The sequence below is a fragment of the Bos mutus genome, chromosome 11 (assembly GCF_027580195.1).
Source record: "Bos mutus isolate GX-2022 chromosome 11, NWIPB_WYAK_1.1, whole genome shotgun sequence".
Taxonomy (NCBI): Eukaryota; Metazoa; Chordata; class Mammalia; order Artiodactyla; family Bovidae; genus Bos; species Bos mutus.
The window spans coordinates 34466161-34482962 of record NC_091627.1 but is presented as its reverse complement, the minus strand read 5'-3'; the positions used below and the strand labels follow the sequence as shown (position 1 = coordinate 34482962).

The window sequence follows — 16802 nt, the reverse complement described above, 5'->3', positions numbered from 1 at the left end:
GTGGCTCTGCGGCAGCGGAAGCGGAAGCGAGTACGGAGGTACCAGCTGGTCTCCGTAGGGGGGTAGGGGGCTCCATGAATGGACGCGGCGGCGGCGGCGGGAGCGGCCTGAGCTGGGCGCCGGGGCCAGGGCCGGGGGCTGCCCGGGGCCCGCGCCGTTGTATGGGGACTGACTGCGGGCCCTGAGAGGAAGGGCGGGCGGGCCGAATTTAGAGGGCGGGGCCGGGCGGCCGCAGGCCGGAGGCGCGTCGGGCTGGAGCCGGTCACGATGCCCCGAAGGAAGCAAAGCCACCCGCAGCCCGTGAAATGCGAGGGGGTCAAAGGTCAGGGGTCAGGGGCCGTGAGGTGGGGAGGAGCGGGGGTGGGGTCAGTGGCGAGGGTTTAGGTCTGGGTGGAGGGCGATTCCTGAGGGATGGGGTGGGCGATCTGGACTCCTAACTTCCCATCAAGGTACCCTAGAGGGTCTGTGAGTGCGGGAAGCACGGTCTGTGAGGGTTGTCTGCCCGGGTGCGGATGATGGGCTCGGTTCCTGAGGAAGAATCTACAAGCTCCCTCCCCTCTTCAGTGGATACCGAAGACTCCCTCGACGAAGGACCCGGGGCCCTGGTATTGGAGAGTGATTTGCTACTAGGCCAGGATCTGGAGTTTGAAGAAGAGGAGGAAGAGGAAGAGGAGGAAGGTGACCGCAACAGCGACCAGCTCATGGGCTTCGAGAGAGACTCTGAAGGTGGGTTTGGGGGCACTTAAGAAAGTGACCACTGGAACCCCAGCCTTTAGAAGGTGGGTTAGGTTTAGTGCTTGTGAGCAAAACACGCATTCCTGCCAGTGCGACTGGTTTAGTGTAAGTTTAGATTTGAGCTAGATTTCTTCATTTGTCTGATGGTCCTTCACTTTGTTGATGTGAAGTTTTGGGGCCTGGTTCAAAGATGTTATGAATAATACAGTGGAGGAATCACAAAGAGCGACTGACTACAAGTAAATGCCCTTTTAATAACCTTGTCTTGCTCCCTAGCCCATTCATTCATTAGGAGTTTAAGAGGTTTAGGGAAGCAACCTCATTCATGCTGGTACTTCTGACTCCATTTCACCTGCAACATAAACTCCTTTTGTACTGAGGTTTTAATCTCTACCCTCAAATATCCTTCACAGTCTTCCCTGTGATCTTAGCATCACCCCATCCTAAGTTGCTGCACTACTTATCTATCCACTTAATGTCACTTCTGGAAGATGCTTTTGAAAGTCATTGAAGGGATCCACATAAAAGGGAATCCATCCTTTAGGCTTAGAAGTAGTATTACACGCATTACTTTGTTTCTTCTTCACTCCAAATTTTGCCTCTTGAGGTAGTATGGAGCTGATTATAAATTAAAAACTGAGTCCTCACTGATGGATGAATTAGAAAAACGTCTCAGGCCTTTGCCTTGTGTATTTTTGCTTTCTTATCCCAAGAATTACTTGTTGATTGATTTCAATCGGTGGTCCACTGTGAACCACACATTTTTTTCCATTCCGTGAACCTATGTACAACTCTGTCATCACTGGGTTAGTCCAGGCTCAGAGGTAGCTAATTCATGTTGATTGTTTAGGGTCACTGAATTGAAGAGAAGGGTGGAGCCCAGCAAGTGGTGAGGCTACAAGTGAGAAAAAGGGAGTTTTGAGTCTGGTTCTGCCCTGTGTTGATGTCTCTTCTGTCTGTCTCACCAGGAGACTCTCTGGGGGCCAGGCCTGGGCTTCCCTACGGGCTGAGCGACGACGAGTCTGGGGGCGGCCGCGCACTAAGTGCGGAGAGTGAAGTTGAGGAGCCAACCAGGGGTCCAGGGGAGGCCAGGGGTGAGAGGCCAGGCCCAGCCTGCCAGCTGTGTGGGGGGCCCACAGGTGAGGGGCCGTGTTGTGGGGCAGGACCGGGTGGGGGGCCCCCGCTGCCCCCACGTCTACTGTATTCATGCCGCCTCTGCGCCTTCGTGTCCCACTACTCGAGCCACCTGAAGCGGCACATGCAGACACACAGCGGGGAGAAGCCGTTCCGCTGTGGCCGCTGCCCCTACGCCTCAGCCCAGCTCGTCAACCTGACACGACACACCCGCACCCACACTGGCGAGAAGCCCTACCGCTGTCCCCACTGCCCCTTTGCCTGCAGCAGCCTGGGCAACCTGAGGCGGCATCAGCGCACCCACGCAGGGCCCCCCACCCCTCCCTGCCCGACCTGTGGCTTCCGCTGCTGTGCTCCACGTCCTGCCCGGCCTCCCAGTCCCACAGAGCAGGAGGGGGCAGTGCCTCGGCGACCCGAAGGTAAAAAGCCAGGACTAAAGGACCTGGGACACGGGTGGGTGGCCTTAGGGGGTACCTGTGTTCATAGCCCAGGTCTCACTGTCCCCACAGATGCCCTGCTGCTTCCAGATCTGAGCCTCCATGTGTCACCAGGCGGTGCCAGCTTCCTGCCGGACTGTGGGCAGCTGCGGGGTGAAGGGGAAGGCCTGTGTGGGACTGGGTCAGAACCACTGCCAGAGCTGCTGTTCCCTTGGACCTGCCGGAACTGTGGGCAAGAGCTGGAGGAGGGGGAGGGCAGTCGACTGGGAGCAGCCACGTGTGGGCGCTGCATGCGAGGAGAGACTGGCGGTAGTGCCAGTGGGGGACCCCAGGGCCCCAGTGACAAAGGCTTCGCCTGCAGCCTCTGCCCCTTTGCCACTCATTATCCCAACCACTTGGCTCGGCACATGAAGACGCACAGTGGTGAGAAGCCCTTCCGTTGTGCCCGTTGTCCCTATGCCTCTGCTCACCTGGACAACCTGAAACGGCACCAGCGCGTCCACACGGGAGAGAAACCCTACAAGTGCCCCCTCTGCCCCTATGCCTGTGGTAACCTGGCCAACCTCAAACGTCATGGTCGGATCCACTCTGGGGACAAACCTTTTCGGTGTAGCCTTTGCAACTACAGCTGCAATCAGAGTATGAACCTCAAACGCCACATGCTGCGGCACACAGGCGAGAAGCCCTTCCGCTGTGCCACCTGCGCCTATACCACGGGCCACTGGGACAACTACAAGCGCCACCAGAAGGTGCATGGCCATGGTGGGGCGGGAGGGCCTGGCCTCTCTGCTTCTGAGGGCTGGGCCCCACCTCACAGTCCTCCCCCAGTTTTGAGCTCTCGGGGCCCGACAGCCCTGGGTGCCACCAGTAGCCGAGCTCTCCATACAGACTCACCCTGAACTAGGTCCTTCTGTCCCAGGGCTCCATGCAGTAGTCCTGACCCTCCTGTGTTTTATACAGACGGACCAGAAGCCACCTTCTCCTTCCTCCCCCGCTGGCCAGGGGGCTCCACACTGACTCACCTAGGCACTGTATGGACCAGCCCAAACCCCATGGGCAGGGGACCCATATGGACCAGGGGGCCTTGCCTTGACTGATGCACTTCATCAGCTCAGTGAGAAGGGCCCTGTATTCATCTCCACTGCTCCCAGGGGCAGTGGAGGAACTGGCTGGGGGACTGTCCAGCCTCACACCTGTTTATTTAACTTATTTCAGTGCTTTATAATAAAGGAAACACTAACAAAGCCATGTCTATGCTGAGTTGGCAGCGACAAGCACGGCTCAGGCTCACCCTTAGCACAGCAGTGCATGCTGTGATGGGGGGAGCAGGGGCAGAGAGGGAACCAGAGGTAGGCAGCAATCAGGCTGAGTTTAATGATGGGGAGCTGGGCCAGACCGTACACAGACCTCTGCCCATCCCCTTGGCTCATGGCCCTGAGAAGCCAGAAGCAGCCTGGAGGGAACTGTGGTTCCTCCCCAGGCAGGTAGCCATGGTCCCGTGGACTTTGTGCAAAATACTAAATGCTAATTTGGCATTGAGGGCCAGCTCTAGGCGATCCTTTGTATAGCCAGCCCCAGGATTGGGGGGAGGGGGAGGGAGAGGTGGGTTAGGAGGCCCCTGGCTGAGAGGAGAAAAGGAGACAAGAAAAAGGAAAATGCCCCCAGTTTGGGAGGCAGGGCGGGATACAGGCACAGGGCAAGTTTCTGAACATTCTCCCAGGGCAGAGGGCAGACATCCAAGCGCTGGAGATCACAGGTCCTCGTCTCCAATGCCCTCGAAGGCAAAATTGCCGTGGACGTCACTGGCACTGGCATCTGTACCAGGAGTGCCAATCCCCCGCAGGCTCACAGCACTCAACTTGCTCTGGAATAAAGGGAGGGTTGGGGGTCAGAGGGCCTGAGCCTCCCTGAGATCCCCTACATACACCAACCTCACCAAGCCTCGTGGGAAACTCACTGAGAGTTTGACCATGGACTCCCGGCTGGCGTCCGGTGACTCCTGGGGAAGAGGAGGCAGCAGCATCAGAGACCTTGTGGGGAGGTCAGGCAAGGGCTGGGGGCTGGGGCACCGATCAGGGAGCAGTACTTACAAGCAACGGTGGTGACTTCACGGCTTGCTGGCTGTCTGAGCGTCTCAGGGTGCCCCCCACCCGCCGGCGCAGCATCTGGGGATGGAGACGTGAGGCGCTGGTAAGGGCAGGATCACTCCCATGGGAATCCTGAGCCTTTCCCTCCCTCAGAAGCGTCAGCCCTAGAACAAAAGGCAGGGAGAGCACAGCCACCGCGTACCTTCCTGATACTGCCACCAGATTTCTTCACCATCAGTTCATCTACCATGGACTGCAAGCAGATACTCATCATGATAGCCTGAGGACAAGGGGAGAGCTCAGCCTGACTAGAGTGGTCACCCTGAGCCCAGCACCCCTAGGACAAGGGCTCCCACTCACATGGAGTCCTGGAAGCCCTAGACTTGGGTATCTAAGAGAGACGGTGCAATGGGCTCCAGAGGAGGCCTGAGGGTGGGCTCACACCTGGGGGCTGGTGATGGTGACCCACTGTAGCCGGTCCTTGCTCATGAGGTATTCAAAAGCCAGTTCCAGGCGCACCTCACCCCGGCCCCGGCCGGGGCTGCTTGTGCCTCCACTGGGCAGTGGCACCTGGAGAAGAAGGGGAATCAGGTTGAGTTCGTTCTCAGCCTAAGAGACTGTGCTTCTTGCCTTGACCTACTCCAGCCCATTCCCAAAGCTCAAGGCTTGCCAGGCCTCCATCCCAAAGGCCCCCCCTCCTACCCCAACTCACAGAGGAGGTGACCCGCCAGCACCGCATGCGGGTGACCCGGAAGGAGCCTTCACGGAGTTGCTGGCCAGGCAGGCGGAGCTGGAGGCTGAGCTCACTGTTGCCTGCGCTCACCACCACCGGACAGTCCTTCTCTGGGAAGTCAGCCACACAGGCATCGAAGCGCAAGTAGCCGTAATGCCGCAGTGTCTGGGCCAGTCGCAGGAACTGAAACCCAGTCACCATGTGGGCGAGTCAGGAGGGGAAGCAGGACAGCCCAGAGGAAGCAACCCCTTGGAGGGAGATGGGGAGGCAAGGCTCACCTCCTTCTTGGAGACCTTCTCCTGCAGTGATTTGAGCTGCCGGTGCTGCTCCTTGGTGACCAGGATCCATCCACGCTCAATGTCTGCTACCGTCTACAGTGGAGACATGGTGTGAGGGGCAGGGGTCCAAAGAAAATGTCCAGTTACCTCTGTCCAGCCTGACCCCTAGCCCCACATCTGAGCCAGCTCTTTGCAGTGAGTCTTCTTGACCAATCAGCTTACAAAGCAGGGAGAGTACAGGCTGTGCCAGATGCCCTCAGAGTATGCTAGGAACTTCCCCGTGAACTGGCAGTAAAGACACGAAAGGAGTTTTCTCGGCAGAGTGGGACACCAGAGCCATTTTCAGGGGAAGGGTTCTGAGGCAGCTCCAAGCTCACCTGAGCATAAAGCAGGTTCAGGCCAACCCGGTTCTCCATGACATCGTCGTCATAGGCAGAGTCCCAATAACTGTGAGGCCAAGGGGTGGAAAGGGGTAATGGGGCTAAGCTGAGGGAAGGCAAGAGGTAGAAAGGAAAGGGGGGCAAAACAGGAGCAATTGGGAACTATGGGGTGAAGGCTGATAAAGTCGGAGGAAGCTTGGGAGGCCTGGTAGAAAAACCCAACACTACCCCCTTGCCCAGGTCACTCTGTCTCAATACATGGCCCCATAATCCAACCCAGCACTCTCCCTCCTCCCAGCCCACCCCTGACCTCTTCCTTAGCACAATCTTATACTCTTGACTCCGAAGACTGGTAACAGATACATAAGGCAGCTCAAACTCCTGCAACTTCCGTACAACTATGGGTTTAAAAAAAAAATGAAAATGTCAGACTCAGGGCAGGGAAAGCCCTGGGGAAATGACTGCCACATTCTTGGGGGAGACAGGGAGGCAAATTCACTACTCGAAACAGAGGGAAGTTGTAAAGTCCAGAGAAACTCACATGAAAAGGCTCCATCCTCTTTTTCTCGAACTAGAAAGAGACTGAAGTAGCCAATCAAATCATCTGGAAGATCCAGCTTTGCAGCCACAGCCTGGGGACAAGGAAGGAAGTACAACTCCTCAAATGGGGTGGTTCCAATCATCTTAAGCCTGGGAAGGAGTGCAGGGGGCACGGGGGAAGGAAGACCAGTGCAGAACAAGTGCCTCACCTCCAGGACATCCTCAGTCTGATCTGAAGTTAGCACGTTGACCAGAACTTTCTGCCCGTTGCTGAGTAGCACTTCCAAAGAGACCTCTTCTGTGGGGACCTGCTGTGTCTCCTGGTTGTGAACAAACATGGGAATGGAATGGGAGCACCTCCTTGTTAACTACATGCCCGGCGTCCAGCTCTGACCCCTTCCCAACTATGTATTTCTAGGTCCCTCCAGTGCCTTTATTCTCAGCTGCTTAATTATAAGCTGTGTTTCCGTGATTTCACTGGTACAGCAGAAGCCCCCTTCCATGAAAAGGTGCCAGAATAACTCCTCTGTACTGACCTGATTAAAATGACGTGGCCCTACAGGAAGGTGCTTCAACCTTAAATCTTGGTCCCCCAAAGCCTTACCTGCTGTGCCCGACGCAGGAAACTATTGAAGGTCTCACTGCTCCCAAGCAATGGGTCTTGCCGAACTGTGGGGACAAGAGAATGATGTTTTAGTAACTTATGGTTTCCTCTTGGCTCCTTCCAGTTCTCTTCTTGGTAGGCTCCCTTTCCTTGGCTGATGGTGGCCTATCACATATCCCAGCTGGCCTCACCCCACTCACTGTTTGCATAATTTTTTAACTTAATTTTTATTTTTTGGCTGACCGTGCAGTATGTGGGATCTTGGGTTCCCGACTAGGGATCAAACTGGCACCCTCAGCCTTGGAAGTGCTGTCTTAACCATTGTATTGCCAGGGAAGTCCCCTGCATAAATTCCTCACCTGCCCTACCCTTAGCTACCATCTAGTTAAGTACTATCTATAGAACTTAATGTTCATCTAAAGCACATCAGACACAAATGAAGTATGAAGTTCTCCCGATTAACTGAAAATGTTTTAAGACTGTTTAGTGCCGTATCAGTACTTCTTATAGACGTCAAGGCCAAAACTGCTTTTCTGATACCCAGATACTAGAGCATCCTTGCATGTTATTTACTTTTGCTTATTAAATCAAATAAGAGGCTTCCCAGCAGAGCCTTCTACAGAATCAGCTGTTTTGACTCTCCCCATAATCCTCAACAGAGTCAGCCTCTATTCCCTTGAGCCACTCACCAGCTTGCATGTACTTCTCTAACTGCTCTCTCCTCTGTTCCACCTCAGCAGGTGTTAAAGAGAAAAGCTTCTTTGGGGGAAACGCAGGAAGCACATTTGCCCCATATTCCTTCCGAAGCTATTTGGAGAAAGAGATACAACTCTTTACATAAACATCACAAGTGACAAGAGGCAATCCACATTCATAATGTTCTCTTGGGCTCCCCTTCCTTTTCCTCAATCACTGCTCCCCTATCGACCCTGGTCACCCAGGAAATGATTCCTTTGGCAGGGGCAGCCATTCCTCTATCCTAGATATATGTCCTTTTCAATCTTACAGTGTGTGAGTCAGCCCCTTCACAGGGTGGGAAGGGTTTATATAGGGCCAGGGCCTAGTGAGCCCCTTGATTATCTAGCAAGGCTGTATTCATTGAACCCCTACAGGAAGCAAAGGGTTTTGTAAGGAGAGTTTATGTGCACAGTCAAGTAATAGCTAAGTATATTCACAAAGCATCTTAGGATTTAAAGGGACACTGCAGATCAATTAATCCATTTTTCAATTGGAGTAGCTAAGGCCCAAAGAAATCAGGCAGCTTGCTTAGAGTTGCACAACTAGTTATCAGTATAATCAAGACTCTACTGAATTAAATACAGAGCTCACAATCTGGTGAGAACAGAAACATTACATCACAGACACAGGATAACTGGAACAGCTACACCCAGTCAGGTGCATCAAGGAACACAGACCCAAACTGATGAATGGTTTGTATGAACCGGGAAAAGAATTTCAAGTTGCAGCTCAGCTGACAGAAGGAAAGTGCTTTGGCAGCCGAGGGGAAAGGGTGGGCGATCTCTCCATGCACAGGCACAGGCAGTGTACAGGCTGTGTAAGACGGGGGCAGAGAAGCAGGAAGGAGAATGTGAGTATAGACAGGGATGGTTAGAGTGGCAGACATTAAGCTTCCTAGGGAGTTCCCCGGAAATGTCACACGACCAGATAAAGCACTAAATCCTCCCCTGCGGCTGTGATTAAAAGGGAACTACAGCCTACGGATAAGCGACGAGGCGGGAAATGGAGACGCTGGTGCCCAGGTGGAGGATAGGGCTTGACGCTGCCTCAAGGCAGGGGTGCCAGTCCCACCTGCTCGTGCAGCCCCAGGAGCTGGCTGTAGCGCACCCGACAGTGCAGGACTCCATTCACGTGAATGTTATAGGCCTGAGGACACAAAAGCAGGCAAGCATTTTAGGGTCGCGGTCTGGGCGGTCCCCTTGCGAACCCTGGCCGGAAGTGGCCTGGCACAGCTGCGCTGAGGAACGCGCCGAGATCTTCCGAGGATTGCCAGTCCATCTCCCCCAGAGCCAGGTCCCAAAGCAGAAGGGCCAGTCGGGGCAAACTCGAGCGCTCAGGCTGCAGTCTTCTTCCCTAAGAGGCCAGTGACGCCCACCAGAGTAGCCGCGGCCCAGCCGAGGGAGGCGATGCGGCCGAACAAAGGACCTACAGGAGCTGGGGCGACCTCTGGACGAATCTCAGGCGTAATATAAGCTCCCAGCGAGGCCGTCGGGAGTCGGCGGCCTGTGACCAGGCCTGAAAGGTGGCAGCCAGACCTCGGAGGCCGCTCGGAGAGGCTCCGGCCCGTTATCCCCGCCCCTGCCCGACTGGGCTCCGGCCGCTCCTCACCACGTAGGCGGAGCCGCCGCTGTCCCCGCTGCGGGACTCGGTTTCAGGAATGGAAAAGTGCATATTCCCTGCAGCAGGGCCCGGCCGGGCTCCGGACTATAAGGGCCGCAGCGGCTTTGCACGCTCGCCTCCGCTTCTTAGCGCGTCCCCGCAGTCTCGCTCGCCATTTTGGGGGGTGGGGGTGGGCGCGAGATCGGCTATGGGAAGGGCTGGGAACGTTCGCGCTGGGACGCAGCGCCGCCTGGCATTCTGGGAATTGTAGTCTAAGGGATTAGGAGCCTGAAATTGCGATGGCCCTTATCGCGACCCGTAGCCCGGGGCGGGACCCCAGTGCATGCAGGGGTTTGTAGTCCGCCTGGAGCTGCGCGACACGGCTGTCTACCCAGGGGGCGCTCTAGTCGCGGTGACCCCGGCGGGCGGAGCCTAGAACGGAGGGTGATGGCTACCGTGGCTGTGGCTGTTCGCGAGGGTGAGTGAAGGGCCGGGCGCACAAATAAGTACGTGAGCCAACGGCTCCAGAAGGCTATTGCTGGGCCCTGGGTCCCTTTGGGCCCCGTCATTTGGTTCCCGCGCCACGACGGACTCTGGCCGGCAGTGCCTCGGACGCACTCTGCGCCGCGCACCGGCTTGTTTCTCCTGGAAGAGTGCGTGCTCGCTTCTTTCCCCCGCCCGGCTTCCCTTTGATCCGGCCGCGCACTGCGTCCCCACGCGGATCCCAGGCTCACCTCCCGCCTGGTGGCGGAGCCGAGCTCTGGTCATGCCGAGGCAGCAACCAGCTGTCCCGAGTACGAGTCCCCCCAAACCCTCCCGGAGCCTCTCTAGTTCACTTTGTGCCCTGTTTTCTGATGCAGACTCGGGATCTGGGATGAAGGCGGAGCTTGCTCCTCGGCCTGGGGTAAGTGAGGGTGCCCGCACAAGCTACCTACCCTGTCAGGCAGTACGCAGGAGCCTGTATCAACTTCATTCCGTCCCAGCCTCCATCCTCGTTCCACTTTATTTTTCGGTAAAGCCAGGAGATTTTTACAGAGTTTTGTCAGCCTTATGGTAGTGTGACTCTGACTTGAAGGAGAAACTTCTATCCCTGTAGGCTCTTAGCTTGTAACAAGGAGCTGGTGAAACTCAGGAAGGATTAGGGACCGTGTGGGAGTCTAGTAAGTATCCAGTAGTGTTTATTCATTTTTGGAATTATTGGGGAAGAGCAGTATTGTGTGTCTGTGTCTTAGGCAGAGGGGAGGGAGATGACCCAAGAAGAAAAGCTGCAGCTTCGGAAAGAAAAGAAACAGCAGAAGAAGAAACGGAAAGAGGAAAAGGGGGCAGAAACAGAAACTGGCTCCGCTGTATCTGCAGCCCAGTGTCAAGGTGTGGGGGCTTTTCAAAGGGCTGGGGTGTGAAGCTGGTAAAGGGATGTGGTGGGAAAAAAGTGGGGGAGACAGGACAAAGTTGATTTGAACAAGTGAAAAGGAAAAGAGGCTTTGGTTGGGCATAGCTATTACTTACCTGCCCAAGAGGCTTGGGCACCTGCCTCTTCTACCTTTAGTAGGCCCAGCCAAACACCTGGCAGGACCGGACAGTCAGTTGGGCACTGCCAAGGAGAAAGTTCCAGCAGGTAGGAGTAAAGCTGAACTTCGAGCTGAACGGCGGGCCAAGCAAGAGGCTGAACGGGCCCTGAAGCAGGCGAGAAAAGGGGACCAAGGAGGGCCACCTCCTCAAGCCTGCCCCAGCACAGCTGGAGAAACCCCCTCAGGTATTGTCCCTTCATTTCAAGATCTCCGTTGATTCAAAGGCCTATATTAGCTCAGGCTGTCCCACCAGAGAACAGCTGCCGGTTTTTACCTTGGTTCCCAGAGTTCACAGTTCTCCCGTCAGCCTCTTCCTACCGCTGTTTCTTCATCTACCTTTTTTCTCCAGTTTTCTACCCTGCCTCAAATTTCTCTTGATGTCCCTTATGCCCTGAAAGCAGATTTCTCTTTATCACCTACAGTGTCTTGAAGACATGATTGTTATCTTCTAGGAGTGAAGCGTCTGCCTGAGCATAGTCAGGTTGATGACCCCACACTTCTGAGAAGGCTTGTGAAAAAACCAGAGCGACAGCAGGTAAGAAGTGGGTTTGGAGTATGGCCAGAAAGAGCCTAGGGAGATGGAATAGAGGGAGGAAAGTTGCTCGGGGCAAAGTGAGACCTTGGAAAAGGATGAGTATTTGGGTCAAAGCGGGCTCACTGTCTTTTTCCTTCCCAGCATCATCCCACAGTTTTAAACTCAGGGCCTTTGGTCCTGTCCCCTTGTTTTGTCAAGGTTCCTACACGAAAGGATTATGGATCCAAAGTCAGTCTCTTCTCCCACCTACCCCAGTACAGCAGACAAAACTCTTTGACCCAGTTTATGAGGTAGGATTTTATGAAACTGTCATAACTTTTAAGTCTGAGGAGTTTTAGTAATTCTGTTTTCAAAATGACTGGAACCTGGAGGTTGGATCTGTGGAAAGAAGTATGAACACAAGGCAGAACTCTTGAGGAAATGGGGGTGTCTGTGCTAGTGAAGGAGGTTCATTTTCATCAGAGGCAGGTGGGCAGTAGGTGCTCAAGTTCCCTTGCAAAGTGTGTGACACCGCCATCCCATCAGCATCCCATCCTCTGTGATCCACCCAGCCATGGTGCGGCTCGGCCTGCAGTACTCCCAGGGCCTGGTCAGTGGCTCCAATGCCCGGTGCATCGCCCTGCTTCGTGCCTTGCAGCAGGTATGTCCCATCTTATTCCCTCTTATGACCTAGCCTCACCTCCAACACTACCCCAGCTTCTCTCAGCCAGAGTCATCTCTAGGGGAAGATGAAATGACACCATCCTAGAAGACTCTCCTCAGAGAAGCTCACCCTATTCCCCTTTCAGAGACTTGTCAGGGGGCCTTTTTACTGATCAACCTGTGTACCTATAGGTGATTCAGGACTACACAACACCTCCCAGTGAAGAATTGTCAAGGGACCTAGTGAATAAACTAAAGCCCTACTTCAGGTAAGGATGACCACTGCATGTCTCCTCCCACTCTTTACCTTGTTCCGTCCTTTTCTTGAACCCTTTTTCTTGCTCTTCTATCTCTGTTTTTAATTTTTCTGTCTTCTCTTTCAAAAGATGTTTTGAAATATAAAAGCTTTGTGAGCTGTGAAGCATTGCATGGATGCAAGATGTTGTTGTTGTTGTTGTTGTTGTTGTTGTAGCTTCCTGACTCAATGCCGTCCCCTGTCAGCCAGCATGTACAACGCCATCAAGTTCCTTAACAAGGAGATCACGGGTGTGAGCGGCTCTAAGCGGGAAGAGGAGGTGATGAGTATGAGGCATGAGCAAGGCATGCATGGGAGGATGGAGCTAGAAACATATTTGGGACTCCCAGGAAGGGCAGCTATCTGGTCTGCCTGGGCAGGGGTTAAGGAGGTGGTTGGATTGTCTAACCTGGGCCCCCTTTAGTCTCATTGTTATACACATGTTCAAGTATCTGGCATGATAATCAAAGGAAAAAAATGTCCATTTCTTGTTCCTTAAGTGTCTTACTCCATTAGGCCAAGTCAGAACTACGAGCAGCTATTGACAGATATATAAAAGAGAAGATTGTGCTTGCAGCTCAGGCAATCTCACGCTTTGCTTATAAGAAGATCAGTAATGGAGATGTGATCCTGGTATATGGATGGTATGGGCCAAACCCTACGACCAAGAAAACTGGGAAGTGAAATGATCTGAAGAAGGGACTGCCCCTTTGCCCTTTAGGAATGAGCTGACCATCAGTCAGTGACGTTTATAACTGAATCCTCCTCTCCCTTCGCTCCAGCTCATCTCTGGTATCACACATTCTTCAGGAGGCTTGGGCTAAGGGCCGGCAATTTCGCGTGGTAGTGGTGGACAGCCGGCCACGGCTGGAGGCAAAGCACACACTACGTTCTCTGGTCCGTGCTGGGGTCCCTGCCTCCTACCTGCTGATTCCTGCAGCTTCCTATGTGCTCCCAGAGGTGAGGGCAGAGTAAAGGGACTCCAAAGTGGAGTAAAAGGGTGCAGTAGTAAAGATGTAATCCCATCTTCCCAACATTGCACTTACCTAGAAATCCTAAAACTCTGTAACCTTGTTGATAGCTAATAGGAAGAACATTTCTAGCACATTACACAGCATGTCTAGCTATGACAGGAACCTTATATTAAACTAGCAGCCACCACCAGGGAACCAGACAAAAGTAACTTCAGAGTTTAGTCTTCCTGTGGGTGGTGCAGTGAATCAGTGGTCAGGTGTTTTCCAAGGGCCATTATTACGATTTGTTACTCATTGTCTTAATGTTGCTGTCCTGGGTAGGAGTTGGAAACCTTATTCTGTATTGGTCACACATGATTTTTTTTTTTCCTTCTCTCTACTCTTCAAAATAGGTTTCTAAGGTGCTACTGGGAGCTCATGCTCTCCTGGCGAATGGGTCTGTGATGTCCCGGGTAGGGACAGCACAGCTGGCCCTGGTGGCACGGGCCCATAATGTACCAGTGCTGGTCTGCTGTGAAACATACAAGTTCTGTGAGCGTGTGCAGACTGATGCCTTTGTTTCTAATGAGCTAGGTAAGGAGGCCCAGGCGGGCAGAAGAGGAAGTTCCGGGGACCTGAGAAGATTTGGGAGGGAGAAGGGAGGTTGAACTACAACTTATTTTTTAAAAGTACATAAAAGGGTGTACTCCCATTGCAGATGACCCTGATGATCTGCTGTGTGAGCGAGGAGAACATGTGGCCCTGGCTAACTGGCAGAACCACTCGTCGCTACGGTTGTTGAATCTGGTCTATGATGTGACCCCCCCAGAACTGGTAGACCTGGTGATCACAGAGCTGGGGATGATCCCTTGCAGTTCTGTACCTGTTGTCCTACGAGTCAAGAGTAGTGACCAGTGAGTGGCGGAACACAGGGTCAATAAATGACATACTCCCTACACTCAGCAACTCTGCTGCCTGTTATCTCTTTTAGCATCACCACCACTTAGGAGTCCAGACTCCCCAGTCCCTCTTAGCACCTGCTGCGAACCTCTAGACAAAACTTTATGGAAATGTTCTCAGGTGATTAGGTCCATGCCAGTGCTTTGGGGCCAAAGTGAAGGTCAGTATGGAGACCAAAAATTATCCCAAGTCATCAACCATTTATTGAGCATCTATGTGCCAGACACTGAGCTAGATATAAGGAGCAGTACAATAAGGACAAGTAGGAGTCCTACCCTTAGTATTTAGTGTTATTATTATATTAATGTTAAACAAATACAGTGGTATTTGTATTAAATAATGTTACAATTAATATATTAATATTTTATATTCTTAGTACTCAGTAGTTAACATGTGTTGGAAACTGTTGGCCCTTTCTTATTTACAGAGATTAATACCATCCTATGAAGTGAGGTTTTACAGATGAGAAAACTGAGGCACAGAGAGTTGCCGTTACTTGCCCAATGTAACGCTAAGTAAACTGGCATGCGATCTCAGGCATTCTGGGTCTAGAGTCTGTGCCTTTAATTTTTATGCTGTGTGCTGTTAGGGAGTGCTCATCATGATGGAAGAAGACAGACAGTGTCTACAGTATGAGATAAATTCTACTAGTAGTAATGAACAGAGTTCATTGGAAGCAACTCAGGAGATCTAGTGAGGTTGGGCAAGACTTCACAGCTAACATCTGACCTAGGCCTTGAAGGAGAAGAAATTTCCCAATTGGAAAAAGGATGAGAAGGCAGATCGGCAGAGGGAATAATTTAGACTACAGAATAGGCCTTAAAATGATCAGCCAGTTCCAAAGTGTCAAGTCATGCGGTAAAGCTAGAATGGAGGCTTGTGTGGAGAATTAGTGATAAAGCTGTTAACATAGGTTGGATTAGGTTCAGATTGTGAGAGTCTGACCATTATGGTTAGCCTAAAAAACAGAAGAGTCATCCATTTTGTGTGTGTATATGTGTGTGTTTTATTGAAAAATTTCAAGCATCATAGAAGTACAGGGAACTATTCAAAGAATCCCCCTCACTAAATGCAGTAATTATCAAGATTTCCCATGAATGCTTTCTGTTTCCTTTTTTTTTTCCTTGCAGAAGTTGCATTAGAGCAAATCCCAGTCATTATATCATTTTACTCCTCCAAACATCAGCATATCTCTAAAAAATATGGAAACTTACCATGTTATTACACTTATTAAATTCTTGCTTATCTTTGTCTAATCCATAATCAGATTTCCTTCATTGTCTCAAAAGTGGCTTTTTACAGTTGAATCAGGATCCATACATTATCTGTGGTTATTATGTCTTGAATTTTTTGAATCAAAAGCAGTCTCCTCAGCCTTCCTTCTTTTCTCATGACATTTAACTTGTTCCAGGAACCAGGCTGATTGTGTTTCATACTGCCTCACATCAGGTTGGTTAGTCTATTTTCAGTGATGAATGGATCCGTTTTTGATTGTTGCCTGAATTATTTCATTAGAGGATGCAACATGGTAAATTTTTTCCCTAATTACATCATTCCACGCTTAGTAGCTGATAATCTTCTATAAAAAACTGTCTCTCATCAGTTCATTTCAGTTGCTAAGTCGTGTCCAGCTCTTTGTGACCCAATGGACTGCAGCATGCCAGGCTTCCCTGTCCATCACCAACTTCCAGAACTTGATCAAACTCATATTCATCGAGTTGGTGATGCCATCCAACCATCTCATCCTCTGTCTGTTGTCCCCTTTTCCTCCTGCCTTCAATCTTTCCCAGCATCAGGGTCTTTTCCAATGAGTCAGTTCTTTGCATCAAGTGGCCAAAGTATTGGAGCTTCAGCTTCGGCATTAGTCATCAGTTAGTATTCTGAATTACTAATTCATGCTGGAAAGGCAAGATCAATGCTTAATTTTTTAAGTTGTCAATTTTCAGGCATTGATCACTAGTTACTTCCAATGCCATGCAATGAGAAGTTGAATTTTTGCTTTTTCTCTATAAAACTCATGAATTCTTTTTTTTTTTTATATTGAGCATACCACTCAATCATCAAAATTAAGCAGAGGTTCAACAGGATCAGCCCTGTGCTTTAGAAAGCTAACTGGTAGAGATTAGAGATGGAGAAACAGATCAGTAAAAAAAGATTGCCCATCAATCAAAACCACAAGTGCGCCTAAATTTTGGTCCAGCAATTCTGCTAGGAATTTATACATATAAAGTAACTTAGATACAAGGTTATTTACAGCAGCATCTTATTTTCACCCTTTTTGGCCCCTGTGAGGCGTGCCCCCTGCAGTGGAAGCAGGGAGTCTTAAACACTGGACCAACAGGGCAGTCCATATGTAACAGAGCAAGACACCATGGGACCTTCCTAGACAGGCTTTCCCCTGCATCCTCTGCTTTAGCTCCTCTCTCAGGTAATTCAATAGTAGTATTTGATGCACATTTCCCAAGTTGTTTTGCAGATGTAAAACATCTTCCCTCTCCAACAGATGGAAGATGTTAACTACCATGAGCACACAGCTGAAACCTTTTGGGGCATTCAGGGCCTTTAGGCATGAGCCACTCAGCTC

The 16802-nt window shown here is 51.7% G+C and overlaps 3 protein-coding genes across 9 annotated transcripts; 2 read left to right on the top strand and 1 right to left on the bottom strand.

The window, feature by feature from the left end:
• Window positions 1–52: 52 nt before the first annotated feature.
• ZNF513 (zinc finger protein 513) lies at window positions 53–3509 on the top strand. The gene is made up of 4 exons (XM_005895737.3): window positions 53–322; window positions 565–726; window positions 1704–2288; window positions 2379–3509. The coding sequence occupies exons 1-4, from the start codon at window positions 268–270 to the stop codon at window positions 3203–3205; spliced, it is 1629 nt and encodes a 542-aa protein (XP_005895799.1). The 5' UTR covers window positions 53–267; the 3' UTR covers window positions 3206–3509.
• Window positions 3510–3656: 147 nt separating this feature from the next.
• On the bottom strand, window positions 3657–9472 carry SNX17 (sorting nexin 17). 2 transcript variants are annotated; one of them, XM_070379277.1, is made up of 15 exons: window positions 9275–9471; window positions 8738–8812; window positions 7618–7735; window positions 6929–6993; window positions 6534–6644; window positions 6326–6416; window positions 6095–6182; window positions 5782–5851; window positions 5405–5497; window positions 5106–5309; window positions 4838–4963; window positions 4596–4673; window positions 4397–4471; window positions 4264–4305; window positions 3657–4170 (listed from the first exon to the last, which is right to left on the bottom strand). In XM_070379277.1, exons 1-15 carry the CDS (start codon window positions 9335–9337, stop codon window positions 4057–4059), a joined length of 1413 nt encoding a protein of 470 aa, XP_070235378.1. In that variant the 5' UTR covers window positions 9338–9471; the 3' UTR covers window positions 3657–4056. The 2 variants fall into 2 exon arrangements, with proteins under 2 accessions (XP_070235378.1, XP_070235379.1); XM_070379278.1 differs by lacking the exon at window positions 8738–8812 and having other exon boundaries at window positions 9275–9472.
• Window positions 9473–9635: 163 nt separating this feature from the next.
• Window positions 9636–14224, top strand: EIF2B4 (eukaryotic translation initiation factor 2B subunit delta). 6 transcript variants are annotated; one of them, XM_005895736.3, is made up of 13 exons: window positions 9636–9743; window positions 10126–10169; window positions 10498–10633; window positions 10815–11018; window positions 11286–11368; window positions 11567–11658; window positions 11894–12008; window positions 12203–12279; window positions 12483–12585; window positions 12822–12949; window positions 13088–13265; window positions 13672–13852; window positions 13977–14224. In XM_005895736.3, the coding sequence occupies exons 1-13, from the start codon at window positions 9713–9715 to the stop codon at window positions 14174–14176; spliced, it is 1572 nt and encodes a 523-aa protein (XP_005895798.1). In that variant the 5' UTR covers window positions 9636–9712; the 3' UTR covers window positions 14177–14224. The 6 variants fall into 6 exon arrangements, with proteins under 6 accessions (XP_005895798.1, XP_005895797.1, XP_070235376.1 ...); XM_005895735.3 differs by having other exon boundaries at window positions 9637–9743; window positions 10812–11018; XM_070379275.1 differs by lacking the exon at window positions 9636–9743 and adding an exon at window positions 9774–9918 and having other exon boundaries at window positions 10812–11018.
• Window positions 14225–16802: the final 2578 nt, after the last annotated feature.